General features: G+C 56.5%; 2 protein-coding genes across 6 annotated transcripts in view; one reads left to right on the forward strand and one right to left on the reverse strand.

The window, feature by feature from the left end:
- LRRC8A (leucine rich repeat containing 8 VRAC subunit A) lies at positions 1-27298 on the reverse strand. 4 transcript variants are annotated; one of them, XM_055400603.2, is made up of 4 exons: positions 27156-27298; positions 23822-23928; positions 6764-8928; positions 1-1904 (listed from the first exon to the last, which is right to left on the reverse strand). In XM_055400603.2, exons 3-4 carry the CDS (start codon positions 8918-8920, stop codon positions 1629-1631), a joined length of 2433 nt encoding a protein of 810 aa, XP_055256578.1. In that variant the 5' UTR covers positions 8921-8928; positions 23822-23928; positions 27156-27298; the 3' UTR covers positions 1-1628. The 4 variants fall into 4 exon arrangements, with proteins under 4 accessions (XP_055256578.1, XP_055256581.1, XP_055256580.1 ...); XM_055400606.2 differs by having other exon boundaries at positions 23822-23924; positions 27156-27262; XM_055400605.2 differs by lacking the exon at positions 27156-27298 and adding an exon at positions 26482-26627.
- KYAT1 (kynurenine aminotransferase 1) overlaps positions 25544-27299 on the forward strand; it is a 39244-nt gene continuing 37488 nt past the window's right edge. Inside the window, exons 1-2 of one of the 2 annotated variants that reach the window (XM_088841102.1) lie at positions 25544-25685; positions 26315-26466. In XM_088841102.1, coding sequence (XP_088697228.1) covers positions 26434-26466 — 33 coding nt within the window. In that variant the 5' untranslated portion in view covers positions 25544-25685; positions 26315-26433. Of the gene's footprint in view, positions 25686-26314; positions 26467-26733; positions 26753-27299 lie in introns of those variants that run through there. The other variant, XM_088841104.1, reaches the window with a different exon arrangement.

A 27299-nucleotide genomic window follows, 5' to 3' on the forward strand; every position in this document is an offset into this window, starting at 1 on the left:
GCCACTTTCTGTTATAGGTTTATTTGATATTTGAACCGAGTCCACAAGTTCAGACCCACGTGTAACGGATTGCTTCATGGTTGTCAGAGGCTAGTGTACATTATTTTGAGGATTACATCTGATGACATGGCGCAGAAAACACAAATGGACAAATGGACATAATCGTGAAGACGAGAGACGCTAGAACGTGCCTTAGTGTCCAAGTGATCGATTGAAGGTGCGGGGACCCCAGAGACTGATCTCAGCCACTGCGTGGGCTGGGCGCCTGGGACAGAAACCGTAACCAGAACCTGGAAAGCCCATCTACCCCGGTGGTGAGCCCGCCTCCAGGTGTCCTGTGCTGAAGGACCGGGTGGCACATCACCAGGTGAGGACAGGGCTGACGTCATCAGCTGAGGCTAGTGGTGGCACTGGGCTGACTCATGACACATGAGGTGGGAAAGCAGAGTCCGGGTGAGGTGGCTCCTCTGGGCTCCTTAACACTGTGACAAAGTTGGCGCGGGGGAGGGGGGCAGGGGGGAGGGGAGCCGCAGCGGGGAGGGGGGCGGGGGCGGAGCACCGTTCATCCGGGGATTGGCTAACCCGAGTCCCCTCCCTTCTTGGCAGCTCCGGAACATTCCCTTTGGCCAACAGCCACAGAAACGAGAGCCTGCCAAGATACATGGAGGAGAAAGAAAACAAAGACACCAAAAAAACAAAACAAAATAATCCCCGCTCTAGGAGGGGAGAGGAACAAACAAGATTCCTGGACCAAGGTCACCGTGGACTGGAGGCATCGTGCAGCCTGCACCCCAGGGGGAGGAAACGTAATTCAGTGTCCTGCTGCTCTGCTCAGGGAGGACGGCTGTCCTGCCCCGAGACTCCAACTCACTGGCCTTTAGTGTCCTTTTTTTTTTTTAAGTATTTTTTTTTTTGATACCCAAACCATCAATTTTCAAATCTTTAAAAAAAAAATTCTTCCTCCTTTAAAAAAACAAAATCTCAACTGTGGCAGCAAACCCCAGGCCTGGCTTCTCCGCCTGGTGGCCTGCTTTCCCATGGGCCGTGCCCCCAGAGCCCAGCCTGGCACCTCCGGGGTGACCGTCCCACAGCTAGTTCACCCTGGACTGCTCTGCTCACATCTGGGTGGGCGCTAAATGCTGGCGGCACCACCAAGAAAAGAAAAACAGAAACATGGCTACCCTTCCTCAAACACCCCCCTCCCCATCTGAGCTGGCCTTTCCTGGGAATGTATAAGTTATCTGGAGGGAGGGGGCGGGAGGTGGAGAAAATAAATACCAAGAACTAAGAAGGTGTCCCTGGACCTCTGGAGTCGGCTCAGCCTCTGGGGCAGTGATGGCCTCCAGGGAGCAGGCCCTGATTGTCCAAATACTGTGCTCGCTGGGAGACGGACTGCAGGTCTCTGATCTCCCCCTCAGGCGCCCGCCCTGGGGGGCACGAGTCTCAAGGAGAAAAGGGGCCAGCCCCTCAGGTGCGGTCCTGTCGCCAGGCCCGGCTCCAGCGCCCCTGCTGACAGGCTGGGCTGGTGGTCCGTCCGGGGCTCCTGGGTTCCTGGGCCTGAGGCCTCCCCGGAGGTCCAGCTGCAGGCCGCCCGCTCCAAGCCACCAGTGCTCCACACCCATGGGTGCTCAGGCCTGCTCCTTGTCGGCCCTCCAGAGCCGCTCCTTCACCTCAGGGGGCAGGGTGTTGAACAGGTCCTCCTCTACCACCAGGCCGCTGCGCTTGAGCAGCGGGCACTCGCCCAGCTCCACGGGCAGGCACTCCAGCCGGTTGCCACGCAGCTCAATCTGGGTCAGGCTGGTCAGCTCGCCCACCCGCGAGGGCAGCGACTGTAGCACGTTGTTGCCCAGGTGCAGGGCTCGCAGCTTCCGGCACTGGAAGAGCTCGGGGGGCAGTGCCTCGATCTAGAGGGAAGGAGAAAAGGGCAAAGTGAGGCAGGCACAGCTAGGACCTGGGCCTCGGGGCCCCCAGCTTCCCTCCCCCGGGCATTGGCACCTTCTCTGATGCCCATTTCAGCTACCCCGGACCTCAGGGACCAGCACAAGCTGGGCCCGAGTCTGGCTAACTCCCCCCTGTTCTGCAGATCTTGGCTTTGCCATCACTTCCTCCAGGAAGCCTTCCTTGACCTCCTGGTAACCTAAGGCACCCATGTCCCCCCAGCAGCACTGATCCCTCTGTGTGGTAAAACTGCTTGATTTCCTGTCACCAGCAGACCCAGGGACTCTGAGAGGGCAGGGCTGGGTGTGCCATGCTCCCCACTGTCTCCCAGCACCTGGCACTCCCCCACCCCGCCAAAGCAAATCACAGGAGCCAGCTGCTACCAGCTCCATCCCCTCCTCCACCACCCAGGGCTCACCAGGAGCCAGGCTGGGGGTCCTGCTGGGTTTAAGAATGATTTATGAAAGCACAGCAGCCTGCTGAGAAAACTCTATACCTTCAGCTGTTGCTGAGAACTAGGGAGAGCTCACCAACAGGGTCAGCATCCCAGCTGTGTCACTTCCCCTTCCTGGGCCTCAGTTTCCTTATCTGTCAAGTCACAGGCTGATGGTGGGTGTGGGGAGCCCAGTCTTGGCCATTCAGGGCCCTCTCCTGATTCTGCAGTTTGAATAAGAGGCAACACCCACTTGCCACTTACTACAGGACAGGTTCACTCTGAGCACTGATGCTAGTATTAGCTGAACTCTCAGAACTACCTCTAAGTACTTTGGAAACACTCGTTCCACTTTATAGATGGGAAAACTGAGGCCCTGAAGGATCCAGCCTGCCGAGAGTTTCACAGCTGGAAAGCGGTGGAGCCAAGACGTGAATCTGGCTCAAGAGTCCGTGCTCTAACTGTCCACTCTGTTTGTGGAACAAGGAGAAAACAGTGCAGCTGGGTGGGGACACACGGGAAGAGCCCCCATAAAGGCTGGCTTCCTCCCCGCCCTCCTGTGAGCAATCAGCTACAGACATGAGCACTTCCTCAGCCTGTTCTTCTACAACCAGCTCCTTCAGATAAGGTGGGCAGGAGGGACCCCTCCAGCAGAGCAGGAGCCAGGGGATGGTCACCGAGCCTACAGAAGGGTGACGGGCAGCTTGCTCTGTCACCATCTCTGTTTTCCTGCTGAGGACGCTGAGGCTGGGCAGAGGCCATGCTGAGAGGGGCACTGTGGATGTTTTAAAGGGGACTCCTGACCTGGGCCTGCAAACCCGCCACTCCTGAGCCAATGGTCAGGAATCGGGCAGGAGTGGCTTCCAGGCGGGCAGGGACTCCTGGAAGGCCAGAGGACAGATGAGGAGTGGGTTCCGGCAGGACCAGAGCCTCCCAGAGACCCCACTGCGCCCAAAACTGGCCTCCTCTGGTGACACAGACAGTGGCCCGGGAGTGGGAAGGACGGGACCAGCAGGTGGCAGAACTGGGGTTCACATCAGGGCTCTCCCCCGACACACCCCCTCCCTGGGGCACCCCCGGCTCTGCAGGCCCCACAGAGGGAGGGGAAGGTGCCTCTGATGGCTTGGTCCCCAACCCTGGCCACTCCTGTCCTTCCTCCTGAGGTGTGCTTGTGCACTGAAGGCATGAAGTCGACTCCCATCACCCCAATCCTGCCCTCTCCACCTCCTCAGGGACCTCGACATCTCCCCCATCAGCACTGGCTACCCCTCAAGTCCACCTGGTCCTTGGAAAAAACAAGACAACCCTCCCAGGAGCCTCTGCGACCTTCCCAACAAAACACCTGGAAAGACGCCATCTCTCTTGGCCCGCCAGGAGCCGGCTTCTACCCCTGCCTGTCATGGAAACTACCCAGCCAGAGCCACCCGCGGCCACTCCTCATCCACTGGACCTGCATGTGCTCTCCTGTCACCACCCGACTCCCGCACAGGCTGTGTGCCCACCTGCCTGGCCCTGCTCTCCACTGTCCCTCCCAAAGGCTCGAGCCACACTCTCCTTGCCCCCACCCTCTAGCCCACCCCCCCACCCCTCCCAGACTCAGGAAGGACCGATCTTCACCTGGGAGCCGGGGAGATGACTCCCTGAGCTTCAGGTTCAGGCTGACTTAACCTGTCCCCTGGATGTCCCAACAAGGGCCCTACCCTCTCCTCTCTGAAAACCCGTGCCTCGTCCCGCCTCAAGGACCCTCCAGCCACCCAGGCAGCCACGTGAGAACAGGTCGCCCCCAAATCCACAGGCCTCACCCGCTCTTGACAGCTGCACATGGATTATTTTTTTAAGATTTTTTTTGATGCAGACCGTTTGTAAAGTCTTTACTGAGTTCGTTACAATATTGTTTCTGTTTTAAGTTTGGGTTTTTTTTGGCTCTAGGGCATGTGGGACCTTAGCTCTCCAACCAGGGATGGAACCTGTACCCTCTGTGTTGGAAGGCGAAGTCTTAACCACTGGACCACCAGGGAAGACCCTGCACGTGGGTTGCTATAGCTCTGGACCTCTGTCCTGGCCTGCCCGCGCCTCCCCGGAGCTCCAGGGAGGGCCAGCTCTCTGCATTCCAAGGCAGACCCTTCCTCCCTCAATCAGTCAGTGGGAATTTGGTGGACAGTTTGCCCCAAGTCAGGCACTGGACTGAAGAGCCAAGATCCAGGTCGTCAGAGCACAGAGGGAAGGAAGGGACAGGTAATCTGCAACCAAGTGGGAAAAACAAGATGCCTTCAGCCCTGGCCTGGGGGTGTGTGGGTGCGGGGCGGGGGGAGTCCAAATTCCAGAGGCTCAGCTCACCGCTCTGCCCCTGGCTTTCAGTTCCCTGTGGACAGAACCTGCTAGAAGTTCCCTCTCCTCTTTGCCTGGCTGACTCGTCCTCATCCCTCAGGGCCAGGTGAGACATCCCTTCCTCCAAGAGACCTGCAAGCCCAGGGCTGAGCCCAGCCCCCAGCACAGTCCAGGGTGCTAACTTCGAGTCACCTGTCTGTCCCTGTAAGCAGTGAGGTCAGGATGGCGGGGGGGTCTGGGTGGGGGGGCCTTGTTGGTTCATGGGGACCCCCGGCTCCTAGCTTCCCACTAGGAGTGCACAGAGAACACTTGCCAAATCAATGAATGAATATTCGAATATCCACACAAGAAATATGTCCCCTTAACAAGGTATTCGTCAGCATGACTTGAAACCTGAGAAAACCGTGGTGAGGACCTGAGTCGACCCACACTCGCCCCGCCCTGTCCACTTCACAGGTAGTAGCCCGGGGATGGGGGAGTCGGGGGGTGGCTCAAGAGGAACCAAGGAACCGCCAGGCCCAGAGGGAGGCAGGAAGGGGGGAAGGCTGCCGCAGAAAAGGAGGAGGAGCCCGACCAAGTCTGGCTGGAAGGAACTTCCCCTACAGAGGCCTCTGGGATTCCAGGGGGTGGGGACAGGACGTGATGAAGCACCACGGTGAACTGGGGGCCAGAGGGTCTCCTTCCTCAGGGACTGCATGCCTCGCCGCCACCGCTTCCTGAAGGGTGACCTCAGTCAACGCGTCACCCTGACAGCTGCGCCTGGAGAGAAAAGCTGGGGGGGGGCCGGCCACACCCTCCTCTACCCTCCACATGCTGAAGGAAGGGTTGTGGTTGTGCCCTCCTCCCCAAATGGCGCTGCTCCCAGGAGTCCAATTTTCCTGACCGGTGGGCGCTGGGCCTGCCCTGGGCCCCGGGGGCGGATTCTCTAGAGTGAAGCAGCCTGGGATCCGACCTTCACCCCGTACGCTCTCATATGTGCCCATGTGTATAATATGGGGGGAAAGGGAGGATTTGTCATAATCTCTGGTTTCCAAGGAGAGAGGCTTGGGGAAGAGCGGAGGGGTTCTAGCTGTCAGAGGTCTGGGGTGCCTGATCCTCCTACGTGAGTGATGCTGGACAGGGCATGTCCTTCCCTGGAATGGGGGCATTTCAGGGGCTGCTGCCTCCCAACTGCTGGAGCAAGCCCCCTCTGTCCTCCCTGAAACCACCCGTCTCCCTTCGAGAGGGTTTCCACCCAGAGTAGGAACTAGGAAGACTTCCTTCCAGCAGCAGGTCCCCAGCAGGAGTGGACAGGACAAGGGGAAGGTTCCCCCAGCAGCTGTGGTAGAGGCCAGGCCACAAAGCCACAGGACCACCTGCCCTCAACCTCTACCCGCCTGCTTCCACAAAGGGGTCCTTGGGTGGGGGCTGGGGGCTTCCCCGGACAGGCGAGGGGTGAGTGCGGAGGAACCGAAAAAGGTCTCGATCGCCGCCAGGGTGTGGCCTTCGGCTCTGCAGGCCCACGATGGTTTGCACAATTTCCTCTCCAGAAAGACAGGTGGTGACAAGCCAGCCCCAGCGGAGCCCAACTCTGCCCTTCGCCACCCTCAACAGGCAGAGAGGGGAGAGGGCGTGAGTGGCTCTGGGAGGTGCACCAGCCGCCCACACAGTTTCCGTCCTGGGTGGGCCCATCCTGGGCTCCAAGTCTGGTCCAGGACAAGCTTAGGAAAACACCACAAACCCTAGGCCAAGTCCCGCCTCCCACGACCAAGCCCTGACAGAGAAGACTCCTACCTGTGGACATCCCCATCTCCAAGGAACCGCCCAAAGCCACCTTGGGGACCGGCTCACCATCCCTCCTAGCAGAACTCAGCCGCATCCGGCAGCTGAGACAGGCTCCCCAGCCCACGGATCCTGATTCAGCCGGTCTGGGCCGAGTGCGGGGCGGGGGGAAGCCGCCTGGGAATCTGGATTTTCATCCAGCTCCTCCCCCAGGTGCTTCTGGGAACCACAGCTGCAGACCCCAGACTTAGGAGCGCCAGACTGTCCTGAGACACACCCCCCACCCTGCCAAGGGCCACTCACCCTGTTGGCTGTGATGGCCAGGTTCTGGAGGCTCTGCAGGAGGCCGATGTCGGCCGGGAGGAAGGTCAGGTTGTTGTGGCTGAGGTCCAGGTAGCGCAGCTTGCGGCAGTAGAAGAGCTGGGTGGGGATCTTCTCGATCTTGTTGCGGTTCAGGTAGAGGCGCTCAAGGTTGGTGAGGTTGCCGATCTGGATGGGGATGTAGGCGATGTGGTTGTACCACAGCTTAAGGCAGGTGAGGCGGTGCAGGTGCTGGAAGCTGATGATCTCCTCGATGGTCTTGAGGTTGTTGTCCTTGAGGTCGATCTCCTGCAGGTTGTGGAGGCTGAAGATGGAGTGGGGGATGCGCTCCAGGTCGCAGCGAATGAGCTCCAACTCCGTCAGGTTGGCCATTTTCTTGAGGCTGTTGAGCACAATGAGCTTGGTGCCCTCGTTGTTGATGGACAGCTTCTGCAGGTGCACGCCCACGTCCGTGACCACCTGCGGCAGCTTGCTCAGGTTGCTCTTGAGCCGCAGCACCTTGAGCCGCTTGAGCTCGCGGAGCCCGTCGATGACGATGAAACGGTTGTTCTCAGCGCTCAGGTTGCCCGTCAGGTGCAGCTCCTCCAGCGTCTTCAGGCTGTAGATCCACAGCGGGATCTCCTTGATGTCCGTGAACTTGATGTGCAGTGCCCGCAGGTTCTCGCGCAGGAAGGCCAGGGCAGGCGCCTCGATCTTGGCGGCCGTGTGGTACAGCCACAGCTCCTTGAGGCCCGTGAGCTGCGCGATGCTGGGCGGGATGGTCACGTCGGGGATCAGCTCCAGCTTCAGCACCTCCAGCTCCGCCAGGTCGAACACCGTGTCGGGGATGCCGCTGAGCATGAACAGGTGCAGCTCCAGCTTGTCCTGTGCGTTCCTGGTGAGGCGCTGGCGCAGCTTGTCCAGCGTCCACTCGTTGTTGAGATTCAGCTGCCGCAGCTTGTTCTCACTCACCTCCGACAGGAAGACGGCGAAGCGCTTCGAGTAGAGCGGGTCATACTGGTCGATGAGGTGCAGCATGAAGGCAAAGTCGTTCTTGACATCAGGGATGTCGCTGTAGCTGCTCTCCTCGCGGATGGACTCGAACGAGTACTTCTTCAGGGAGCGCCGCAGCATCCACCAGAGCGTGTACATGCAGATGAGGCCATAGAAGATGACCAGGCTGATGTAGAAGGACGCCAGGATCTTGAAGAGCGTGGCCAGCGGGTGGGCGCAGCGGTAAGTGCGGTAGCCCGTCAGGCTCTCGATGTCCACCGTACAGTCCACGTCGAACTTGATGTTGTGCACGTAGTAGACGGTGTAGCAGATGATGAGGATGAACTTGATCACCTTGATGATGGTCTGCCGCATGTACAGGCGGTACACGATGTCCCCCTCCTCCACATGGGTCCGGAACTTCTTCACCTTCTCGAACAGCGCCTTGGCCTGCTCGCCCTCCTTCTTGTCCAGCACGCCCGTCTCCGAGCGGTCCACGATGCCCTGCTCAATCCGAGACTTGGTCCGCTGCAGCATGGGCACGGTGGCCTCCACGTCCTCGCTGACCGTTGACGACTTCTTGTCCATGGAGCCGTTCATCTTGCTGAAGGCCGGCTTCGGGTCGCTCTCCTCCACCACTGTCTCCGACAGGGCTCGGGTGGTCCAGGGCGAGTCGAAGCACTTGAGCAGGATGGACACGAAGTGCTCCAGCTTGGAGCTGGTGCGCGGGAACTTGAACCAGAAGTTGCTGCAGGCCAGGAAGATGAGCGTGTGCAGGAGCACCAGGTAGGGGAAATACTTGGCGAACCAGTGCAGACGGTTCTCGTAGCACACGGCATCCACGTAGTTGTACTGGTGCCGGTCCAGGTCATACTTGATGCCGGTGGGGCCAGTGTCGGGGGTCGGCCCGACGGTGGAGTTGGGGTAGGGGGGCTCTGGGCCGGGGGCCGCCCAGCCCCGGAACGAGTCGTTGCAGGAGTCCCTGGTGACCCACTTACAGGGCAGGCAGATCATCTTGTCCTGGGTGACCTGCAGCGTGCCCCCGAAGACCGCGATCATCAGCATGACGATGGAGATGTAGTCGGTGAACACGTCCCACCACGGCTTCAGGATCCGGTACGCTGGCTGCGTGTCCGCAAAGTAGCGGAGCTCTGTCACTGGAATCATGGTTCAACCTGAAAGGGACCACGGGAGGGGGTTATTGAGGGGTAGCCGGGCTTTCTGAGACCCGGGGGGCAGGGGCCGGAAACTAGACCCATTGTCCAAAATTCCACCTCGAGGCGAGCTGTGAGTCACACTAGCTGGGCAACACTCACAGGGCAGCCCACGGAGTGGCCTTGGTCCAGAAACCAGACGGTCACTGGGTGGCTGGAGAGAAACCACCGCAGGGAAGGTGGGCAGCCTCCCCATTCCACAGACAGGAAGGCTGAGGCATAAAGTCCAGGCCATGCTGACAGATCACTGAAGAGCCTCATAGAGACCCCGCCTTCCAGCAGGAGCAGTCCAGAAGTCCTGTCTAGACCCCATCCTGTTAAGACCAACCAGAGAGACCAGCTGAAAACTTACAGTTCCTTCAGAACCAGGTGCCACGAAGCCACGCCAGTGATCTTAAGAGTGGTCGTGCAGCTTGCGGGATCATAATTCCCTGACCAGGGATTGAACCCTGGCCGTCTGCAATAGAGCTCAGAGTCCTAACCGCTGGACCACCAGGAGATTAATTCAAAGTCCCTGAAGAGATTTATTCAAAGTGTGAGAAGTGTAGAAGAGGGAGTGGACTATGAACTAGCTTCTGTAGAACAAATAAGGAAGCTTAAAACATTCCACGTGTGTGTGTCTGTGTGTAAATATGGCCACACAGGATTCTGGGCGTGTGGGGAGAGTGGCAGGAAGGACAAACATGCAGCAGGTTGTAATGACAGGTGCCTGGAGGAGGGGCTGGGCATTTACGTCAGACCGTTTCCGGCTGTGAGCATCCACGTGTGTTTGTAGAGAAATTTAGAACAGCGGCAGATTCTCCCCCTGCAGAGTCCCACTCAGCAGGTCCTGGGTAGAGCCTGGGAGTCTGGTTTTTTAACGCTTGACTTCGAGGACAGGAGTGCTTGGATAAGAGGCCACATTCAGGAAGCGCAGCCAGGAGGGAGGTGTGCAACAAAAGGAACCTGCGAAGAAACCCTGAATCCCTGGGCCGGCAGGGAGGACCCTGCTGGGACACGTCACTCTTACAATGCTGCTGGGGCCAAGAGGCTGTAACAGACAAGAAAGGGACTGGGTGTTCACCGGAGAACAGTCAGGAAAATGTACAAAGCATTATGGACAGAATAAAAAAACCCAAAAACCCTGTAAGAACACGCCCAGAGTCACCCACCCCTGTTAACTTGTCACTGAGTGGTAACCTTCCAGTCCTTTCGCAAATAAAATTATGATTTTGGGGACTTCCCTGGTGGTCCACCGGCTAAGACTCTGTACACCCAACATAGGGGGCCCGGGTTCAATCCCTGGTTAGGGAACTAGATCCCACAAGCCACAACTAATACCCGGTGCAGCCAAATAAATACAACTTTTAAAAAAGAACATTCCCTGAAAAAAAAAATTGTGATTTTTACATTTTACTGTTTTCTAATCCAGAGTCTAGATTTTAAACCAAGATTTAAGTACCTGTGTTTTGACAAATGGGTCTGTGGGGAGAGGCACAAAGGTCCCAGGTTATGGGACTGGGGCCCTTATTTTGATTACTGATAGTATTAATAGTGACAAACACTTCATAGGACATGGCCTCCCTGCAAACACCAGATGCTTATATCATCTTGGGCATGCCAGGACGGGCAAGGGCAGGAGGAAGGCAACCATGGACCCCTTGAGGGAATCAGGGTGCTCAACAGATGGACATGTGCCAGGTACCAGGCGAAGCCCTTACCATGGGGTCCACCTCGTGGAGTCGCTTTGATGTCCAGATGCAGGGCCCTATCTCACAGATGGGGACAACTGAGGCTCAGCAGCATCACCTGCCCAATGTCACTCTACAATCAGGGCAAAGCCAAGACCAAACTGAAGCCTCCCAACTCGAGTCCTCACCAGGGCTCAGGCTCATTGTCCCCCACCCTGCTCAAGGCCCCACACAGGGCAGTGCCTAGAGGTGGAGCCCAGGAGTCCAGCTTCCTGTCCCCCTCCTGCCAGGATTCCCAGAGCTCAGGTCACCATGGGGCCAGCAGACACCACCACCCGCCCTGGGCCCTCCTGGTTAAGTGCCCGCCCCGCAGGAAGGCCCTCTAATGACCATCTGGCTCCTCGTGCCACCCACACTCCTGGGCGAGTGGGCATCCAGGGGAGGGCCTGCTGAATCACGCAGCCGGGCCCCCCCACCAGCTGAACGACACCCCGACAACTCCTTCCTCCCTTCCTGGCTCCCCAAGTCCACATACAGGCAGGCGCCCAAAGACTGGGGACCGGAAGGGAGGAGGGGACAGGCCCGAGGGCATGCGAGAGCCTGCCCCTGGAAAGTCCGGGGCTGGGACCGCCGAGGCAGGATGCCAGGCGCTGGGGGTGGGTGCAGTCTGTGACCAGGCAGGATGTGGTTGCAGCTTCGCTGCTTTGGAGGGGGGTGTGTGTCACGCAACGGAGAACAGCCTGCCTCTTGCACCAGGAGGACCAGGCCCTGCTGTCCTGGGGCTTTGCTTACGTTGTTTTGGGTCTGAGGTGGGAGGTCCACTCTCCGTCACAGGTGAGGGACCTGGAGGCTCCGAGGGGGAGACCGTCCCACCTACCCAGTGTGTCTGGCTCCTCCTGCCCCCCCAACACTTTCATTCTGAACTCTCTGTAAACCATGGCTACACCTCCCTGCTGAGAAAGGCATCGTGGAGGGGACAGTCCTGTGATGGTCCCGGGGGTGCCCCTCAGGCCAGGGAGAAGACACAGGGCCTGAGAGGGGTCAGGCCAGGGGCCCAGGCCACACAGTTGAGAAGGGCAGGCCTGGCCTCGTGGCGGAGGGGACCTGGGGAGGTGGGGGGTCACCCTCTAGCTGCACCACGTTTTGGCCTCTGCCACCAACGCGCCATGGGATTCTGGACAAGTCCCCGCCCCTCTCTGATGGCGTTATGGGGGAAATCCGGAAAGGCGGCACAGGTGCCAAAGCCCAGGCTTCCGTCCCCAGGGGGCCAGGGATGTGGCGCCTTCCCCTCGATGAGTCCCCAAGAGGAGACGGCTGGGTGGTCAGGGCAGCTTGCTTGCAGGGCTTTGGGAAGGGCCCAGGGAATCCCAAGCTTCTAAAGCACTTTGTGCAGAGAGGGCAGCGGGCAGCCTGGGCTGGTGTCATCTATCCTCAACCTCCGCCCAGATGCTGCTGGAGGGTAAGGGTCTGCCACACACAGCAGGCGCTCAATAAAGGGCCTGAGAAGGCAAGGGGAGGAAGTGGGGTGGGGAAGGGCATGGCCTGGGGGTGGTGGGCTGGCCTGGCAGAGCTGGGGTGGGGGCCAGGGAGGAAGCTAAGGCAATTGTGGGCACCCCTCCCTCCCGGTTCCTGCCCAGCCCTCCCCAGGGGAAGGAGCGGAGCCCCCTCAGGCAGGGAGGGCCAGCGCAGGGACCTGCCCCGGGAGCTGGTGACTCAAGGTGAAGAGACACCCACAGCTGGAGCCACTCCCTGTTCTGAGAATGAGGGCCCAGCCCAGAACCCTCAGAGCCCAGGAGTGCGCTCTGCTGGCACCCGCCCTGATTTTCTCAAAACTGTTTTATTGTTGTAAAATACACGTAACGTATTTGAATGAAGGACGTTCGTTCTGTTGCGCGGCCATCACCAACCACCCATCTCCAGAACTCTTCTCGTCTTGTAAAACTGAAACTGTCTCCACTGAGCACTGACTCCCCCTCCTCCCACCCCAGCCCCTGAGCACCTCCATTCTTTCTGGCAGTATGAATCTGACTACTCCAGGGACCTCGCATAAGTAGATCATACGCTATTCGTCCTTTGGGGACTGGTTTCGTCCACCTAACATAATGTCCTCCAGGTGCATCCACGCTGTAAAAGTGGAAGTCGCTGTCTTGTCTGACTCCTTGCGACCCCGTGGACTGTAGCCTGCCGGGCTCCTCTGTCTATGGGGTTTCTCCAGGCAGGAATACTGGAGTGGGTTGCCATGCCCTCCTCCAGGGGATCTTCTTGACCCAGGGATCGAAATTGGGTCTCTCGCATTACAGGCAGATTCTTTACCATCTGAGTAGCAGATGCCAGGAAAAGGAAGCAATTTCCTTCTTTTTCCAGGCTAATATTCCGCATACCCATTTTACAAATAGGGAAACTGAGACTCGGGGAGAGAGGTCATGTGCCCAGAGTCACACTGCCTGTCACTTTCAACCCAGATCTGGGGTGGAGCCCTGACAAACAGCACTTCCAGGGAGCAGCTCCCAGCCAACAGCTACCCTGGGCCTACCTGGGGATGGTCAGGGAAGCACTATAAGGTGAAGGGGGCAGATTAAAGGGAGTGGGGACCTTTTCTCCCAGTTACAGAAAACGTCCTTTTCAGGAAGTTTCCTGCAGGCAGTGCATTCATCCCCTTCCTGCACTGAGGCCTCTGCAGCCAGGACTGCCCCCAGCAGAGGTGTGCAACAGCTTCTCTCTGGGGCCTGTTTCCCCGTCAGGAGAGGAATACAGAATCTGTCAAGGGTGTGCCCATGTTTTACATAAGGCAGTCAAGGATCATGGGGTGTGTGATCCAGGCTTCGGCTCACTCCAACACCTCCCTGCCCACTGGCATCACCCAGACACTCACTCACTGTCCTGGCCACCCCTGCCTAAAGCCAGCAGGCAGGGGGAGGCGCCTCCAGCAGCCCGGACTTGGTCTCTCTGTGATAAAATGCCCGTGGTAACAGATGCCCGACCAAACTCTCAGGACTATCAGGGAGTCACAGGAGTGAGGTTTCCCAGACAACCTGTGTGGGGGACCTCAGGCAGGTGGAGAGAAGGATACTGGTGATGGGGGCTTAGAGGGAGGGCTAGGTGGGCTCTGCCACTCAGCAGTGGAGTGACGCTGGGCAGGGGACTTCACCCCCCTGAGCCTTGGTCCCCCCACCTGTGGAATGAGGCTGAGACAGGCACAGACCTGGCCCCTGACGGCAATCCTGACTCTAGCAGACAGCTGATGGGTGGATGAAAAGAGTACAGAGCCAGAGCGCGATGGAAGGAACCAGAAGAAGGAGAAGCGCCCGCAACACCGGCCCTGACACCTGGCACCGGGACGCAGTTAGATGAGGCCGGCACACAAGAGGCAGGCGGTAAGCAGATCCTGGTCCCTTCAAGAGCCCGCTAGAGTACAACCGGGCCTTTTCAGCAGAATAAAGGAGCTCTGTATGTAACGCCATTTTGAAAATAAAGCGAGACTCAGAACAATAAATAAATACATTGCCATGTTGATAAACCCTGACCCACTTGGGGAATGGCTCCCTGTTAACAGTGGGAACAGGAGGCAGGATGAAAGGAAACTGTAATGTTTCTACCAGCAGGCATTACCTTTGTGATTGAAAAGTAGCATAGAATTTAAAATAAATAGAGCCTAGAAAAGAAAGAAAACTGAGCCCTCAGGTGGAGAGTTCAGGTGTTCTTTTGTGGTTCTCAGAGGGCAATCTTGGGAGGGTGATGGGGAGTCTGGTTGGGTCAGGTCTCAGCCCCAAGAGATGGAGAATTTGGAGAGGATCCTGAATAGAAGGCAAAGATTAAAGGGCTGAAATCCAGGCAGCTGAGAAAGACAAAAAGGCCGAATGCCCTGCTGTCCTCTGCTCTAACCCTTCTTCCAGAATAGAGGCATCACTTAAAGCTACTCACTGTGCCCTCCTGGAGGTCAGCAAGCTGGGATTCACCCCCGCTGCACCACATAAAGCTCATGGGCAACAGATTAGCCACAGAGAGGTAGGCAAGGTAGGCTGGGAGCCCTGCAGGACAGGGACGCCTCCAGATTCATCCCAGTCCCCCTGCAGGGTCCAGAACACAGAAAGTAGAATAAAGGTTTGCTGAACTGGGCTGAGCTGAGACGGGGAGGCGATGGGAAGGAGGTGGGCAATCGTTAGGGCAAGGTTCTAGGACACAGGTTTAGTTACAGGAACATTCATTGTGGTGTTATTTATACCCCAGGAGAACTGGAAACCATCCAGATGCCTGTTACTGGGTGATCGGTTAAATACCTATTTAATGATCTGATGATGGAATATTATAAAACAAAGAAAACATGTTAGAGCAAAACACTTGATGACCCGATGACAGGACAAAGTATCTGCAATGCAGAAAGGAGGCAACGAGACTCTGATAGAGTAATAAGCCTTCTGCAATAACTTAGATGTATATTTTAAAGACACTGACAGTGACATTAGACTGATATTTATAATCTTTTTAAAACCCCAAACTCACCTCTGTTTTCTGTTATAAGAATACATTACTCAGGGAATTAAGAAAAAAAGATTTTTAAAACTCAAGATTCCCAAGGATCAAGAACAGCTACGACACCCGGGATGAATAACATGGGAGGAAACCTACTATAAGGGTCTCGGAATTTGACCAATTCGGCATTGATGTGGGGATGGTTGGATGGACCAGGGGACTAGAAGAGCAAGCCTAAAAGAGACCCCGAAATTTCTGGAAACGAAGACATGACAGGGTCGACTTTGCAGGCTGGGGGGAAAGAACGGGTGTCCATAAGTGGAGCTGGCTTAGTTACCCACAGGAGAAAAGCACAGCTCCAGCTATCGAGGTGCAGGAAGATAAATTCCAGTGAATTCAAGACCTAAGGCAAAACTTGCAAATGTCTAAAGAAAAATCTAACAAACCACCTTCATGTCTTTAAGACAGGGAAAGATCTCTTATCCCAAATGAGGACAAATCCTTACAGGAAGAGGCTCATCTACCTATCACATTACAGTTAAAATGGACCCACATCAAAGGACCTAGTAAGTGAAATGCACCCACAGACCTGGAGGAGATACTTGCAGTGGGTTTACCTACCAAAGGATTAATACCCAGAACAAAGACAGAACTCCTCCAGATACACAGAAAAGACAAACCACTAGGAAAAATAATGGCAAAACATGAATAGACAATTCATAGGAAAAAAAACACACAAATGGAAATTCATGTATGAAATAATTCTTAATCTCATTGAATGCAAATTGAGACAATCGCCAGCCATTTCACTCCCCTGGGACTGGCAAAAAATGTTGAATTCTTAGATGAGAAGATAGAATGCATACATCCTCCGACCCAGCAATTTCGCTCTGAGAGTTGCCTTACACGTATGCGTGAAGCCATGGACAAAAATGATCACTCCAGAGTTGTTCCTGATAGCAAAAAGTCAAAAACCTAGATATCCAACAACAGGAGAAAGGATGAATTACTCTGAGAATATAGTGAAATGCTGAAGCAATAAAAGTATCGACATGTATCAACATGAAAAAGAAGTGAAAGTGAAGTCGCTTAGTCCAGGCCAACTCTTTGTGACCCTATGGACTGTAGCTCACAAGTCTCCTCCGTGCATGGGATTTTCCAGGCAAGAATACTGGAGTGAGTTGTCACTTCCTTCCCAAAACAATGTTGAACCCCAAAACAAGCTATAGAATACACACACTATCTAAGGGTTTCTGCAATGTATATACCCAAGTGCAGCAAAGGTATTAGAAACACGTGTGTTGTTGTTTAGTCAGTAAGTCATGCTCAGCTCTTTGCGACCCCATGGACTACAGCCCTCTAAGGCTCCTCTGCCCATGGGATTTCCCAGGCAAGAATCCTGGGGTGAGTTGCCATTTCCTCCTCCAGAGGGTTTCCTGACCTAGGGTTCGAACCTGCTTCTCCTAAAGCTCCTGCATTGCAGGCAGATTCTTTACCAAGTGCAAGGAGAGCCCCAAAATCAAGCTGATAATTTCACCTAAAGAGGGAAGAAAATGGGATTGGGGAAGAGGCTTCAACTGCACCTGAAATGATCTGAGAGAGAGAGAGTGTGTGTGTATCTCTATGTATATGTGTGTCTCTTTACGTATGTGTGTGTGTATCTCTATGTATATGTGTGTGTGTGTGTCTCTATGTGTGTGTGTGTATCTGTATATGTGTATGTGTACGCATCTGTGTGTGTGTGTATCTGATGCAATTACAAAACGTTAAGATCTGGCAAAGCTAAGTCCTGGGTACAAAGATAGCTGTTCTAGTTTCATAACTTTCGCAGGTGCTTAAACTGTCTCATACAGAATTTACCACAATAACCATCTGTTTCTCCCCCTCCAGACTGGTCTGCTCTCTGGTCTTTACACCTGCGGGGCTCAGCTGGAGGCAGCAGCTACTAGGCCATCGCCAGGGCAGCAGACTCCACTCTCTCCAGCTGCCCTGATCCTGGCCAGCGCAGCGGCACCTGTGGCCTCTGATGATACTGCAAAACGCAGCATCACCACTGCCTGGTACTCCCTGCCCCAGGGAGACGCCGAAGTGAGTAGGATGCAGCCAGACCCTTTCCACTGGGCAGACCTGCAGGTGGAGAGAAGTGAGACTGGGTTCCTGAGGCAGGGCTGGAGCATCCCTGTCCCCGAATGCTCAGAAAGGCAACCCAGAGGGCCCCTCTCCTGCCTCTGGCAGCAGACAGATCCCAGGGAGTGTGAAGAGCAATAGCTCTGGAATTGGGGAGACGCGGGTTCAAATCCAGCTGTAGCATGCGACAATTCATGACTCTAGGCGAATCAGTGAATCTCTGGAGGGTCAGTGGTAAAGAATCTGCTTCCCAATACAGGAGATGCTGGTTCCATCCCCAGGTGGGGAAGAGCCCCTGGAGAAGGGAAATGTCAGCCCACTCCAGTATTCTTGCCTGGGAAATCCCACGGACAGAGGAGCCTGGCGGGCTCTAGTCCATGGGGTCACGAAAGAGTTGGATACAAGTTAGCAACTAAACGACAACACACCAGGCAAATTATTTAGCCCAAGGCTTGGGGTTTGGAACTTTAAAATAAAAACAATGCTACCTACCTCTTATCTGTATCAGTTCAGTTTAGTTCAGTCGCTCAGTCATGTCCGACTCTCTGCGACCCCATGAATCACAGCACACCAGGCCTCCCTGTCTATCACCAACTCCCGGGGTTTACCCAAACTCATGTCCATAGAGTCAGTGATGCCATCCAGCCATCGCATTCTCTGTCGTCCCCTTCTCCTCCCGCCCCCAACCTTTCCCAGCATCAGTCTTTTCCAGTGAGTCAACTCGTCGCATGAGGTGGCCAAAGTATTGCAGTTTCAGCTTTAGCATCAGTCCCTCCAATGAACACATATCTGTATACAGTGACCCAAAAGATGTCCAAGAAATATTAAGAAATAATAAAAGATGCTGGGTGTTCCCTGGTGGCCTAGTGGTTAGGATTCCAAGCTTTTACTGTGGTGACCTGGGTTCAATCCCTGATCAGGGACCTGATATCCCACAAGCCACCAGCCACAGTCAAAAAAAAAAAAAAAATGCTGACCAGTCTTTAAGATACACGGTGTATCATGTATTATAAAGTGATATAAAACATCACAAAATGGACAAATACTTTATGATTTCCATTTTGGTACTCAAATCTGGTACTTTTGTAAGTAGAAAAAAATAACTGGGAAAAGAGACAAAAGACCTGACCCCCAAGCATAATCCCCTCCAAACACAGACCAGGCATCCCCGAGCCCCCAGGACCTCCCAGGACTCAGACGTCACGCGCCAGGGCCTTGCACTCCTGCAGTCACCGGCTCAGGACTCCAGGACCGGACAGAGAGCTGGCGAGCCTGAGGGGTCAGAACCACCCTGAGGGGTCAAGCCCGCTCCACCTTGTTGATGCCCTCGCAGGGCCTCTCGTAGATGGGGAAAGAAGTTCAAGAAATGACATGCCACCCCGCCATCCGGAGGGTGGCCAAGCACGCAGGCTCCAACCACCCCCACGCTGGCCCGCAGCACTTGGCTTTTACACCTGAGCCATGGCAGGCCGGCCAGGCTGTGGGTAAACAGGGCACAGAGAGCCCTTTGTTAAAACCCAAATTGAGAGGCTGGGAATACTTCCCAGGCGGGAGGGAGGGGAGGCTGGCCCCCCTTGCCCCTCCTTGTACCATACTTGGGGAGGCTGACCCTCCAAGGCTCTCCCAGGGAAGGGGGAAGGGCCTTTCCCAAGAGGTCCAAGGAAGACACTGGGTCACTGGCCCTGCCCTGGGAGCACTATGGGCCTGTGAATCTGCTCCTCGGTCAGCACCCTGGGGCCTCCTCTGCTCCCAGAGCAGGGGCCGGAGGTGGGGGGGATGGCAGGGGGCGGGGGCGGGGAGGAGAGGGCCCACCCATCATCTGGGACACCCAGCCCCCACCCGCCCCAGAGCCGGTGCTGCCCTTGAGGCCCCCACACCCACCAGGGTGAGTCAGCAGCTGTGGGCTGGGGGTGCCGCCTGGCTCCATGCGCCCTGTGTCAAAGGGCACGCCCTGCGTCAAAGGGCACACCCTCACTTTCGGGGAAAGAAGAGGGGAGGCAGTCCAGAGCAGGGAGGAAACAAGTTTCAGTTCCAAACTGCTCTCCATGTGGGCCGGGCCTCCCAAACAGGTTGGTCCTCCTGCGCTCCTGCAAGGGTGCAGTGGCCTTCCGGGGGAAGGGTGACCGGTGAAGGACACCCACCTTGGTTCCCTGAGCCAAGCACACAGAGGCCGCAGGCCGGGTGTGAGGCTCAGGCCAGCCCCCTCGCCCCACCAGGCGGGTATGTTACTGCCACGGGCTCCGGGTCACTGACGTGGACTGCGTGTCAGCACCGGGCCTGGCACGTCCAGGGCCTCGGCTCCCAACCTCCAGGATCCTGGTACAGCTCCCCGCTTAACCAGCACATGACCCTGGGAGTCACTTCCCTCCCGGGTTCCTGGTTTCCTCATCTAGGAAATGGTATTCCTGGTCAGGGCGGCGGTGAAAACTGACGAGGCGGTCCATAGAAAGCTTTTGGCTTAGGGCCTGCCTCACAGAAAGACTGTAATGTTAGCTGCTGCTTTTTTTTTACAGGAGGTTTCATCAGTCCCTTTAGGGATGTTAAGTCGGGCCCAGAGAGGTTAACTGACCTGCCCGAGGCCACACAGCTAGAAGATGGTAGGAAAGATAGCCTCCCGACTGGTCTGCCTTTCCCTTGCATGCCTGCCTGTCTCGAAGGCCAGCAGGTCTCCTGGGCCTACCTGGGCACCCAGAACCCTGCAAATGCTTCCTGCGACAAGATCCCTGTTTCCAGAGGGGTACCTGGAATCGAGGTCTCTCAGGGAACCCTAGAAGGCCATCCTCAGATATCTCTGGTCTCTCAGGCACAGCTTTAAGGAAACTCTGGGAGGGAGCCCAGCTCTGGGTTTCGCTCCACGCGGGGCAGAAGGGCCTTGAAGACAGGTCTTGATCTCCTTTGAACACCAGCATCGCCTTCCCAGATGGGGTACGAAAAGTGGTCAGAAGCCCCAAAGAGAGGTCACAGACGCATCTTCCAAGGTCCCAGGGGACTGCGAATGAGGGGGGCCTGGCCAAGGGTAAGCCACCTGTTGCCCAGCTCTCCGGACTGGAAAGGGCTGCCCCCAGGTATCCAGTCAGCAGACGTGACGGCGGGACTTCCGCACAGCCCTACCCGGTTGGCACGTCCGTCCACAGGCCGACTCTGCCAGGGGTATGAGGTTGGTGGAGGTGCCTCTGGGGTGCCCAGGTGGAATGTGAGAACCGTGGAATTTTACAGCTGCTTCTCCAGTGGAACACGGCTCCAGACCTGAGGCTGTATTTCAGTGTCCATTTAATTTGGAGGTTTTAAGTCCTCAAGAGACGGTTAAACATAGAACTTCCTACGAGATGTGAAATGCAGTAGAAACGCATCAGGGAGGAGAGTAGGAAGATGTTTGTGGCTGGGAGGAAAAGTCATTCTAGAAACCTCAGCCTTCCCACCCTACACACGCTAGGAAGTCACTAAGATCCGGGGCCCAAGGGAGCCCAGCTCTGATTCCACGCCAAGGGTGCCTGGTGGCAGATGGCGGTTGAGACCAGGGCCAATGGAGAAGCCCTGGTCAGTGTTCACCAGCGTGGTCAGCAGGTCCTCAGCCCCACGACGGCTTGGGGAGCTTCTTCAAAATACAGATTCCTGGGCTCACCCCCTACTCTCGCTGCAGGCCTGTGGTGATGGGTCCAGAGGAATCAGCATTTTGAACAAGCTCCCAAACAACTCTGAAGTACCTGCAAGCCTGAGAACCTAGAGAAAAAGACAAACAAGAGGTGGGCTAGAAAGAACACAGGCTGGGACTGCCCTGGTGGTCCAGTAGCTAAGACTCTGCTCCCAGAGCAGGGGACCCGGGTCCAATCCCTGGTCAGGGAACTAGATCTTACATGCTGCAACTAAGACCTGGTGTAGCCAAATAAAAAAATAATGGAAAGAAAAATTAAAAAAAAAAAAAAAACAGGTGGATCAGGAAAAAAAAAAAAAAGCACAGCTGCCCAGACACACAGACCCAGGTCCACGTCCTGGCTCCACCACCTGAACTGTACAACCTCCAGCAAGGACCTTCACACCTCCAGCCCTGGTCTCCTCACCTGGAAAAGTAATGTGCCCTCACCCAGGAGACTGTGGCAGGTCAGATGGCAAACTTCATGGTGACCAGCCCACCACCTGGGCTCGCACCACAGCCACCGTGGACATGAAGGTTCTGAGGCTAGAAGGAAGGCGAGCAGAGCGTTGTCCACCAGGAGGCCAGGTCCGGGGCCACCGCCAGAGGTGGCCCAAAGAGGCCCGTGCCAGAAGGAAAAAGACTCCAGGAAAGACTGGGAATAAGAAACGGGAGAGGCAGACGGACTGGACAGAGAGCCAAGCTCCACCAGCGGAGGGACGCATCTCTGCACAGACCTGATTCCCAGGGAGGTGCTGCCCACCAGGCTACCCAGGGGTCCCTCCTGCCAGAAAAAAAAAACCCAGCCAGAGGTATCTACGCCCCAGCGGGGCATCCTGAGATCCTGGCCCCAGGGCAGCGCCCCACCTTCGCTTCGCCTGCCCACCCTCAAAGCTAAAACCTAAGAGGAGTGCTCGGGGGACCAAGACCGAACCATCCATCAGGACGGCCTGGCGAACCGAGTCAGGGCCAGGCTCGGGCCAACGCCACACTGTGGTCCAGCCTCAGGCAGACAGAGGAGGGCCAAGACCCGGAGGCCAAAATCTCTCGGGTGGGCCCAGGCCGTTCCTCCCCGGCATGGAGGAGGAGTTCTGATCTCAGACAAGTAGGATGTGCTGCTTCCTGCTCATCGCTGGCTAGAGACCTCGGCTCAGGCCTCTGCTACTGGGGCAGGGGGTGCTGGCAGAGTTCCCTCAAAACCAACAGGAAACTCCTATGGGGCAGGCCTGGGGTTTGCTGACCTTGTCCCAATAAACAGGACAGTCAACAGAATCGCACACCAGGCATTTCCCACCGCCCTCTGCTGCTGTAAATGTCCCAACAAACAGCTCAGAAACCCCAGGATGGGGAGGCAGGGGAGCACTGCGGGTGGGAGGAACGGGAGTGGGTAGGGACCTTCTGACGGGACTCACCCACAGCTCAAACCTCATCGGGAAAGAGGTCCAGGGAGGACTGTGAAATGAGACAAGAGCAAGCGGCAAACCAGCGGCTCTAACAGGACTGACTTGATTTTAGGAAAAAAAGGCAAATGCTAACAATGCAAGTGGGCAAATCCAGCCCTCCTCACTCATGTCTCTGGAGACAGGGATCACGGGAGACTCTAGCTTTCACAAAGCAGTAAAATCAAAACAAAACAAACAAAAAAACACATAACAACTTTGCTGGTAATTACAAAAATAAAGCAAAACAAACAAAAAACATCGGAGATACCATTTCTTCTAAAATCCAGGCTGGGGAGGGCCAGGCCTGCCTTAACAAAAAACCACGGTGGGAGGTGAAGGCATGGAGAATAAAGAACCCCAGCCTGGGATTCCAGGACCTGGCTTCAGACCCACACCCCTGCCTTCCGACCCAATGAGTTGCTTCCTTCCACTGAGCCCCAGTTTCCATGTCTATAAACAGCAGGGGTGGGGAGGATCAAGGCCACTGCCTGAGCTTCCACAAATGACCAAAGAAATCATTGATTAGGTTTGTTTTACAAATTATTAAGCAGGTTATACCCACACCCACTATGCTCAGAGAACACGTTTGAGGACACCCTGAGCCACCTTCCCTGTATCAACATATTTAATTTTCAAGATACCCTCAAGGGAGGCAAGGAGCTAATATTACCCTCTTTTCATAGATGAGGAAACTGAGGCTCAGAGTGGCACAGCGACTAGTCCACAGTCACTTATCGAGCTTGTGACAGCTGGGACTCACACCCAGGTCCAACCACAAAGTCTGAATTCTAACTGGTGCATGCTCCTGCCTTTGGGAACTGTTCTCCAAAGTGGAGGCCCATTTGATAGTGTGAGGGAAAAACAGCTCGCTGGCTCCCTCACAGAGACTCATGCTCTCAGTCAGTTCTGAGACACCCATCAAGGCTCTGAGAGGTCCTGCAGCCCGGACCATGACAGGTTACTGTTCCTGGAGTCACCTGACAACTGTGCCCAGAGAAACAGTGTCCCACGGAACACACCTTGGGTAACATGATCACGAGACAGCATGAACCACCACCCAAGACTGACAAAAACCAGGGGTTTACAATACAGGTTCACACCTGCTGGGTATAGCGTGCGTATATGTGCTAAGTCGCTTCAGTCGTGTCCGACTCTTTGCGATTCCGTGGATGAGAGCCTGCCAGATGCCTCTGTTCATGGGATTCTCCAGGCAAGAATACTGGAGTGGGTTGCTATGCCCTCCTCCAGGGGATCTTCCTGACCCAGGGATCGAACCCACATCTGCTGCAATGGCAGGCAGGTTCTTTACCATGAGCACCACCTGGGAAGCCCCAGTGCTACTCAGCTGACCACTGAGTTGGGAGAAGGAAGAGGAGTTTTGTCTTCTGCACCCCTGTCCTAGAAGCCCTGGCCCTACAGCAAGAAGGGCAAAGGGCTGTGGGGACAGGGACACTGCCCTCTGCCCCCTGCCTGGGGCCCGAGGATGGCCTGAAGGGAGGGGGCCCAGTCCTTACCCTGAGGACGGCTCTGCTATCTGAGAGCTAGCTGATGGTGCTGAGGCTGGCCCATGTCTGTCTGGGCAGGGTCCTGGCATTCCTTTCGCTCCATGGAAGCCGCCTGCCTACGAGGAAGCAAGAACTACTGTGAGCAGGGAGGTGTGAGACAATCAGTGTTACCTGCTGGGCTGCCGACAGTTTCGGAGCCCCTGCTCGCTGTCCACCCTGGACCGGGGCGACGCCAGAGAATCGGACAGTCTACCGGGGAGACGCCAAGGCAAAAGTTACCACTGGCTCTTGAGTGCCTGGGGCTCTGCTGGGGGAACCCGGGCCCTCTGGGAACGGAGAAGAAGCACTAGACCCAGACGAGCTGGGTCAGGGAAGGCTCCCTGGAGAGGGTGTTGCCTAAGCTGACCTCCTGGGAAAGAGTGGGAGTTGGAAAGAGAGCATTCCAGGCAGAAGGGACAGCACATGTTTGCCTGGAGGGAAGACAACATGACATCTAGAGCACGCTGAGCGGTTCAGCCTGGCTGGATCTAGGGCTGGAGGTGGAAAGTGGCAAGAGGTGAGCTGCAGCGGGGTGAGCCAGATCCAGGCAGAGACACGCCCTCAGCCCAGACACGTGATTTCGACTCGAAAACAAAATCCAACCATCGTCCACAGTCGAGGAGCGCTTAGTGAGCATCTACTCCATGCCAGGCACTCTGCTCAGAACTGTTCCCAAGTCAGGAGGGCGGGGAGAGAAGTGTGATCAGACCACGATAGGCTTGTTGCTGTTGTCGCTCAGTCGTGTCCGACTCTTTGCGACCCCCGTGGACTGCAGCACACCGAGCTTCCCTGTCCTTCGCTATCTCCCAGAGTCCGTTTAGACTCATGTCCATTGAGTCAGTGATGCCCTCCAACCATCTCATCCTCTGCCAGGTAGGGGGAGCATTTAAACCAGCCAGGCGCTGGGAGTGTGGCCCAGCCATTAGTGAAGGGGGAAACGACAAGGAGTCAGCAGGAAGGGGAAAGGGGCGGGCGGTGGTGGGGTGGGGGGGTAGGTGGTTACACAGACAAAGGGGTCAGGGAGCCTTTCAGCTGCTTATACCATGGAATGTTTCTCACAGCCGCTCAATGCCCAGGCTCCGTGCTGAGAGGAAAGAAGCAAGAGATGATTTCTAGCCTCTCAGAGAACCCCATGCAGAGTGACGGTGGCTGGGCAGAGAAGCACCTGGGTCCATGAAGGCATGGAAGCCACGGAGGCCAGGCTCCCCCCTCACCCCCGTCCTCCTTGGCAAGGAGAGGGATTTACACCGAGGCTGGGAAAGCCAGTCACTTGCCCATGGCAGAGGCCGGCCCAGAACCCAGGCCACAGGACTCACTGGCACGGATTCTCCTTACCCTTCCTCTTCTGGGAAACACGCACAGACCACCCCCCTGCACACTCAGCCACAGCTAATGCCTCTTTCCTCTGGGCTGCCTCTGAGACATTTCTAGCATTACGCTGGCTGCTATGTCAACGTTTTCCTGTCCGCCTCTCTTCCTCGCACCGTTCCTGGCCCAGGCCGGCACTTACCAAAGGACGGCTGAATGAGTGAATGAGTCAAGGCACGAGAGGAGGTGTGCGGGCTCCAGAGCCCCACATCTAACCCATGTGACTCCCCATGAGGTCTTACACCATCAGCATATGAACACCAGAGTCATCTCCACTCTCAAGAGAGCAAGGTAAGCGGGTTGATCCCTTCCCTTCAACTCTACAACCGAGGTCCAGGCCAAGCCAGCTCCCTGAGTTCTGACCCACTGGGACAATCCTCATGAGTGCCCACTGTCCAGAGGACCACTTGGAGTCTGCAGAGGAAACAAGTTCCTAGTGGGTGTGCCCAAGAGATGGAGGATCTGGGTGAGTTACAGGGGGAAGTCACAAACGTTCCTCAGGCCCTTGCTGTGTGCCCCACAGCCCCTGGAAGGCCCAGGGGGCATGGGAGGTAACCCCAAAGAATCTCTAAAACTGGGAAGACAGGGCAGCAGGGCCAGTCATTCATGCCCCAGCACCTCTCCAAAAGCCAGTCCTCCAGCACAAGTCATCTGTCCTTGCCTCCTCCTCCCCTCCAGCCAAACTTGACCTTCACAAAGGCGCTGCCCAGTCCCTCTGAACAATCTCTCACTCCCCCATCCCCTCCACAAGAAGAGTCACCAACATCAGACCTCCTCCTCCTGCCTCCAGTCTGTCTGTCTGCCCGTCTGTCTACGCAGACGGCAGGATACACAGTTCGTCAGGGGAATAAGGTAACTCCTAATGGAAAAGGTAGGAAAGGCCCTTGGAAGCTTTTAAGCTCCACCAAATCCTTCCTTTACAATTTAGGCCCAAATTCCCTTTCCCTCACACCTCATCCCAGAAAGGCTTCAGGGGGGTAAGGCAGGGAAAGAGCCCTTAGGGAAGAGACGGCCCCACCCTTCCAGCCAAGTCCCCATCAGGAGGAGGTTGCTGCCAGAAACACCCCCAACCATCTCTCTTCCTTCCCAAAAAAGGCAGCAGTGGCACCGGCAGAGAACCAGCCCAATCTCAGTTTCACTCCAGTCCAGACCAGGGGAAAGAAGCGGTCAACACAAGCAGCAGAATCATCAGGCAGCCTTAAGAACCCGCGGCTATGCTGCTTCAGCTCGGCAGCCAACTTTGCAAGGTCTCCAGCCCTCACCTCATCAGATCTGGCTCTCAGGCCCATCTGGATGCACAAGACACCGGCAGGGTTCGGAACCTCAGACCCCTGAACTGGGCTTCCCAGGAACCCCAGCCCAGACAGGCCCCCAAGAGCCTAGCCAGGGATCTGCCCTCCCCCACAAGTCAGGGCACAGTTCCCGCCCGATCAAGAGGGAGGGCTCCAAGGGAAGAGGAACGGGCCAGGAGCCCAGGAGAGCCTTTGAAAAAGGGGGGAAGAAAAGGTCCCAAAGAGAGAGGTGGAACCTCCAGTAAGTGGGGGAGTGTGTGTTTGTGTGTGTGTGTGTGTGTGTGTGTGTGTGTGTGTGTGGAGGGGTGGGGATCTGGGGGAACCCAGGGGATGACAAGGGGACCTGGGGGAGCCGAGGCGGAAACTCCCGGTATGTAGAGCGCAGGGAGGCACTAGGGTGCCTGGGAGGGGGCTCGCGCGCCGCGGCGCCGGGGAGAGGCGGAGGGGACCCCTGTGACCCGGGGCGCGGGGAACCCGGAGGCAGGCCGAACCGAGCTGCCGCGGGAGGCCCCCAGTGAGCCAGCCCCCGCGGGCAGAGCCCGAGCTGCCCAAGGCGCCTGGGGCTGGGCAGCTGGCCGGGGACGTCCAGGAGTTGATTTCAAGAGATGACAGCTCGCGCCCCCTTCCCCTCCCCACCCGCTCACCTGGGCCTGCCGCGCCCGGCCGCCCAGCCGGCAGCGCCGAGCCCCTGCCGCTCTGTCCCGCTGCCGGCCACTGCGCCCCTCCGGCGCCTCCTTTTGTTTGTCCCTCACTGCACCACTCAGCCTCCTCCGCCCCGGAAGTGACGT

Source organism: Moschus berezovskii, chromosome 11 (assembly GCF_049115385.1).
Source record: "Moschus berezovskii isolate FMDL1 chromosome 11, NW_MosBer_1.0, whole genome shotgun sequence".
NCBI classification, from domain to species: Eukaryota; Metazoa; Chordata; class Mammalia; order Artiodactyla; family Moschidae; genus Moschus; species Moschus berezovskii.

Excerpts from the sequence above, each read along its gene's own strand:
- LRRC8A (XM_055400603.2), bottom strand. The coding sequence starts at position 8,920 with ATGATTCCAGTGACAGAGCTCCGCTACTTTGCGGACACGCAGCCAGCG. Across the intron at positions 1,905-6,763 it reads TGGCCATCACAGCCAACAGG|ATCGAGGCACTGCCCCCCGA; the intron begins GTGAGTGGCCCT and ends CCTTCCCTCTAG.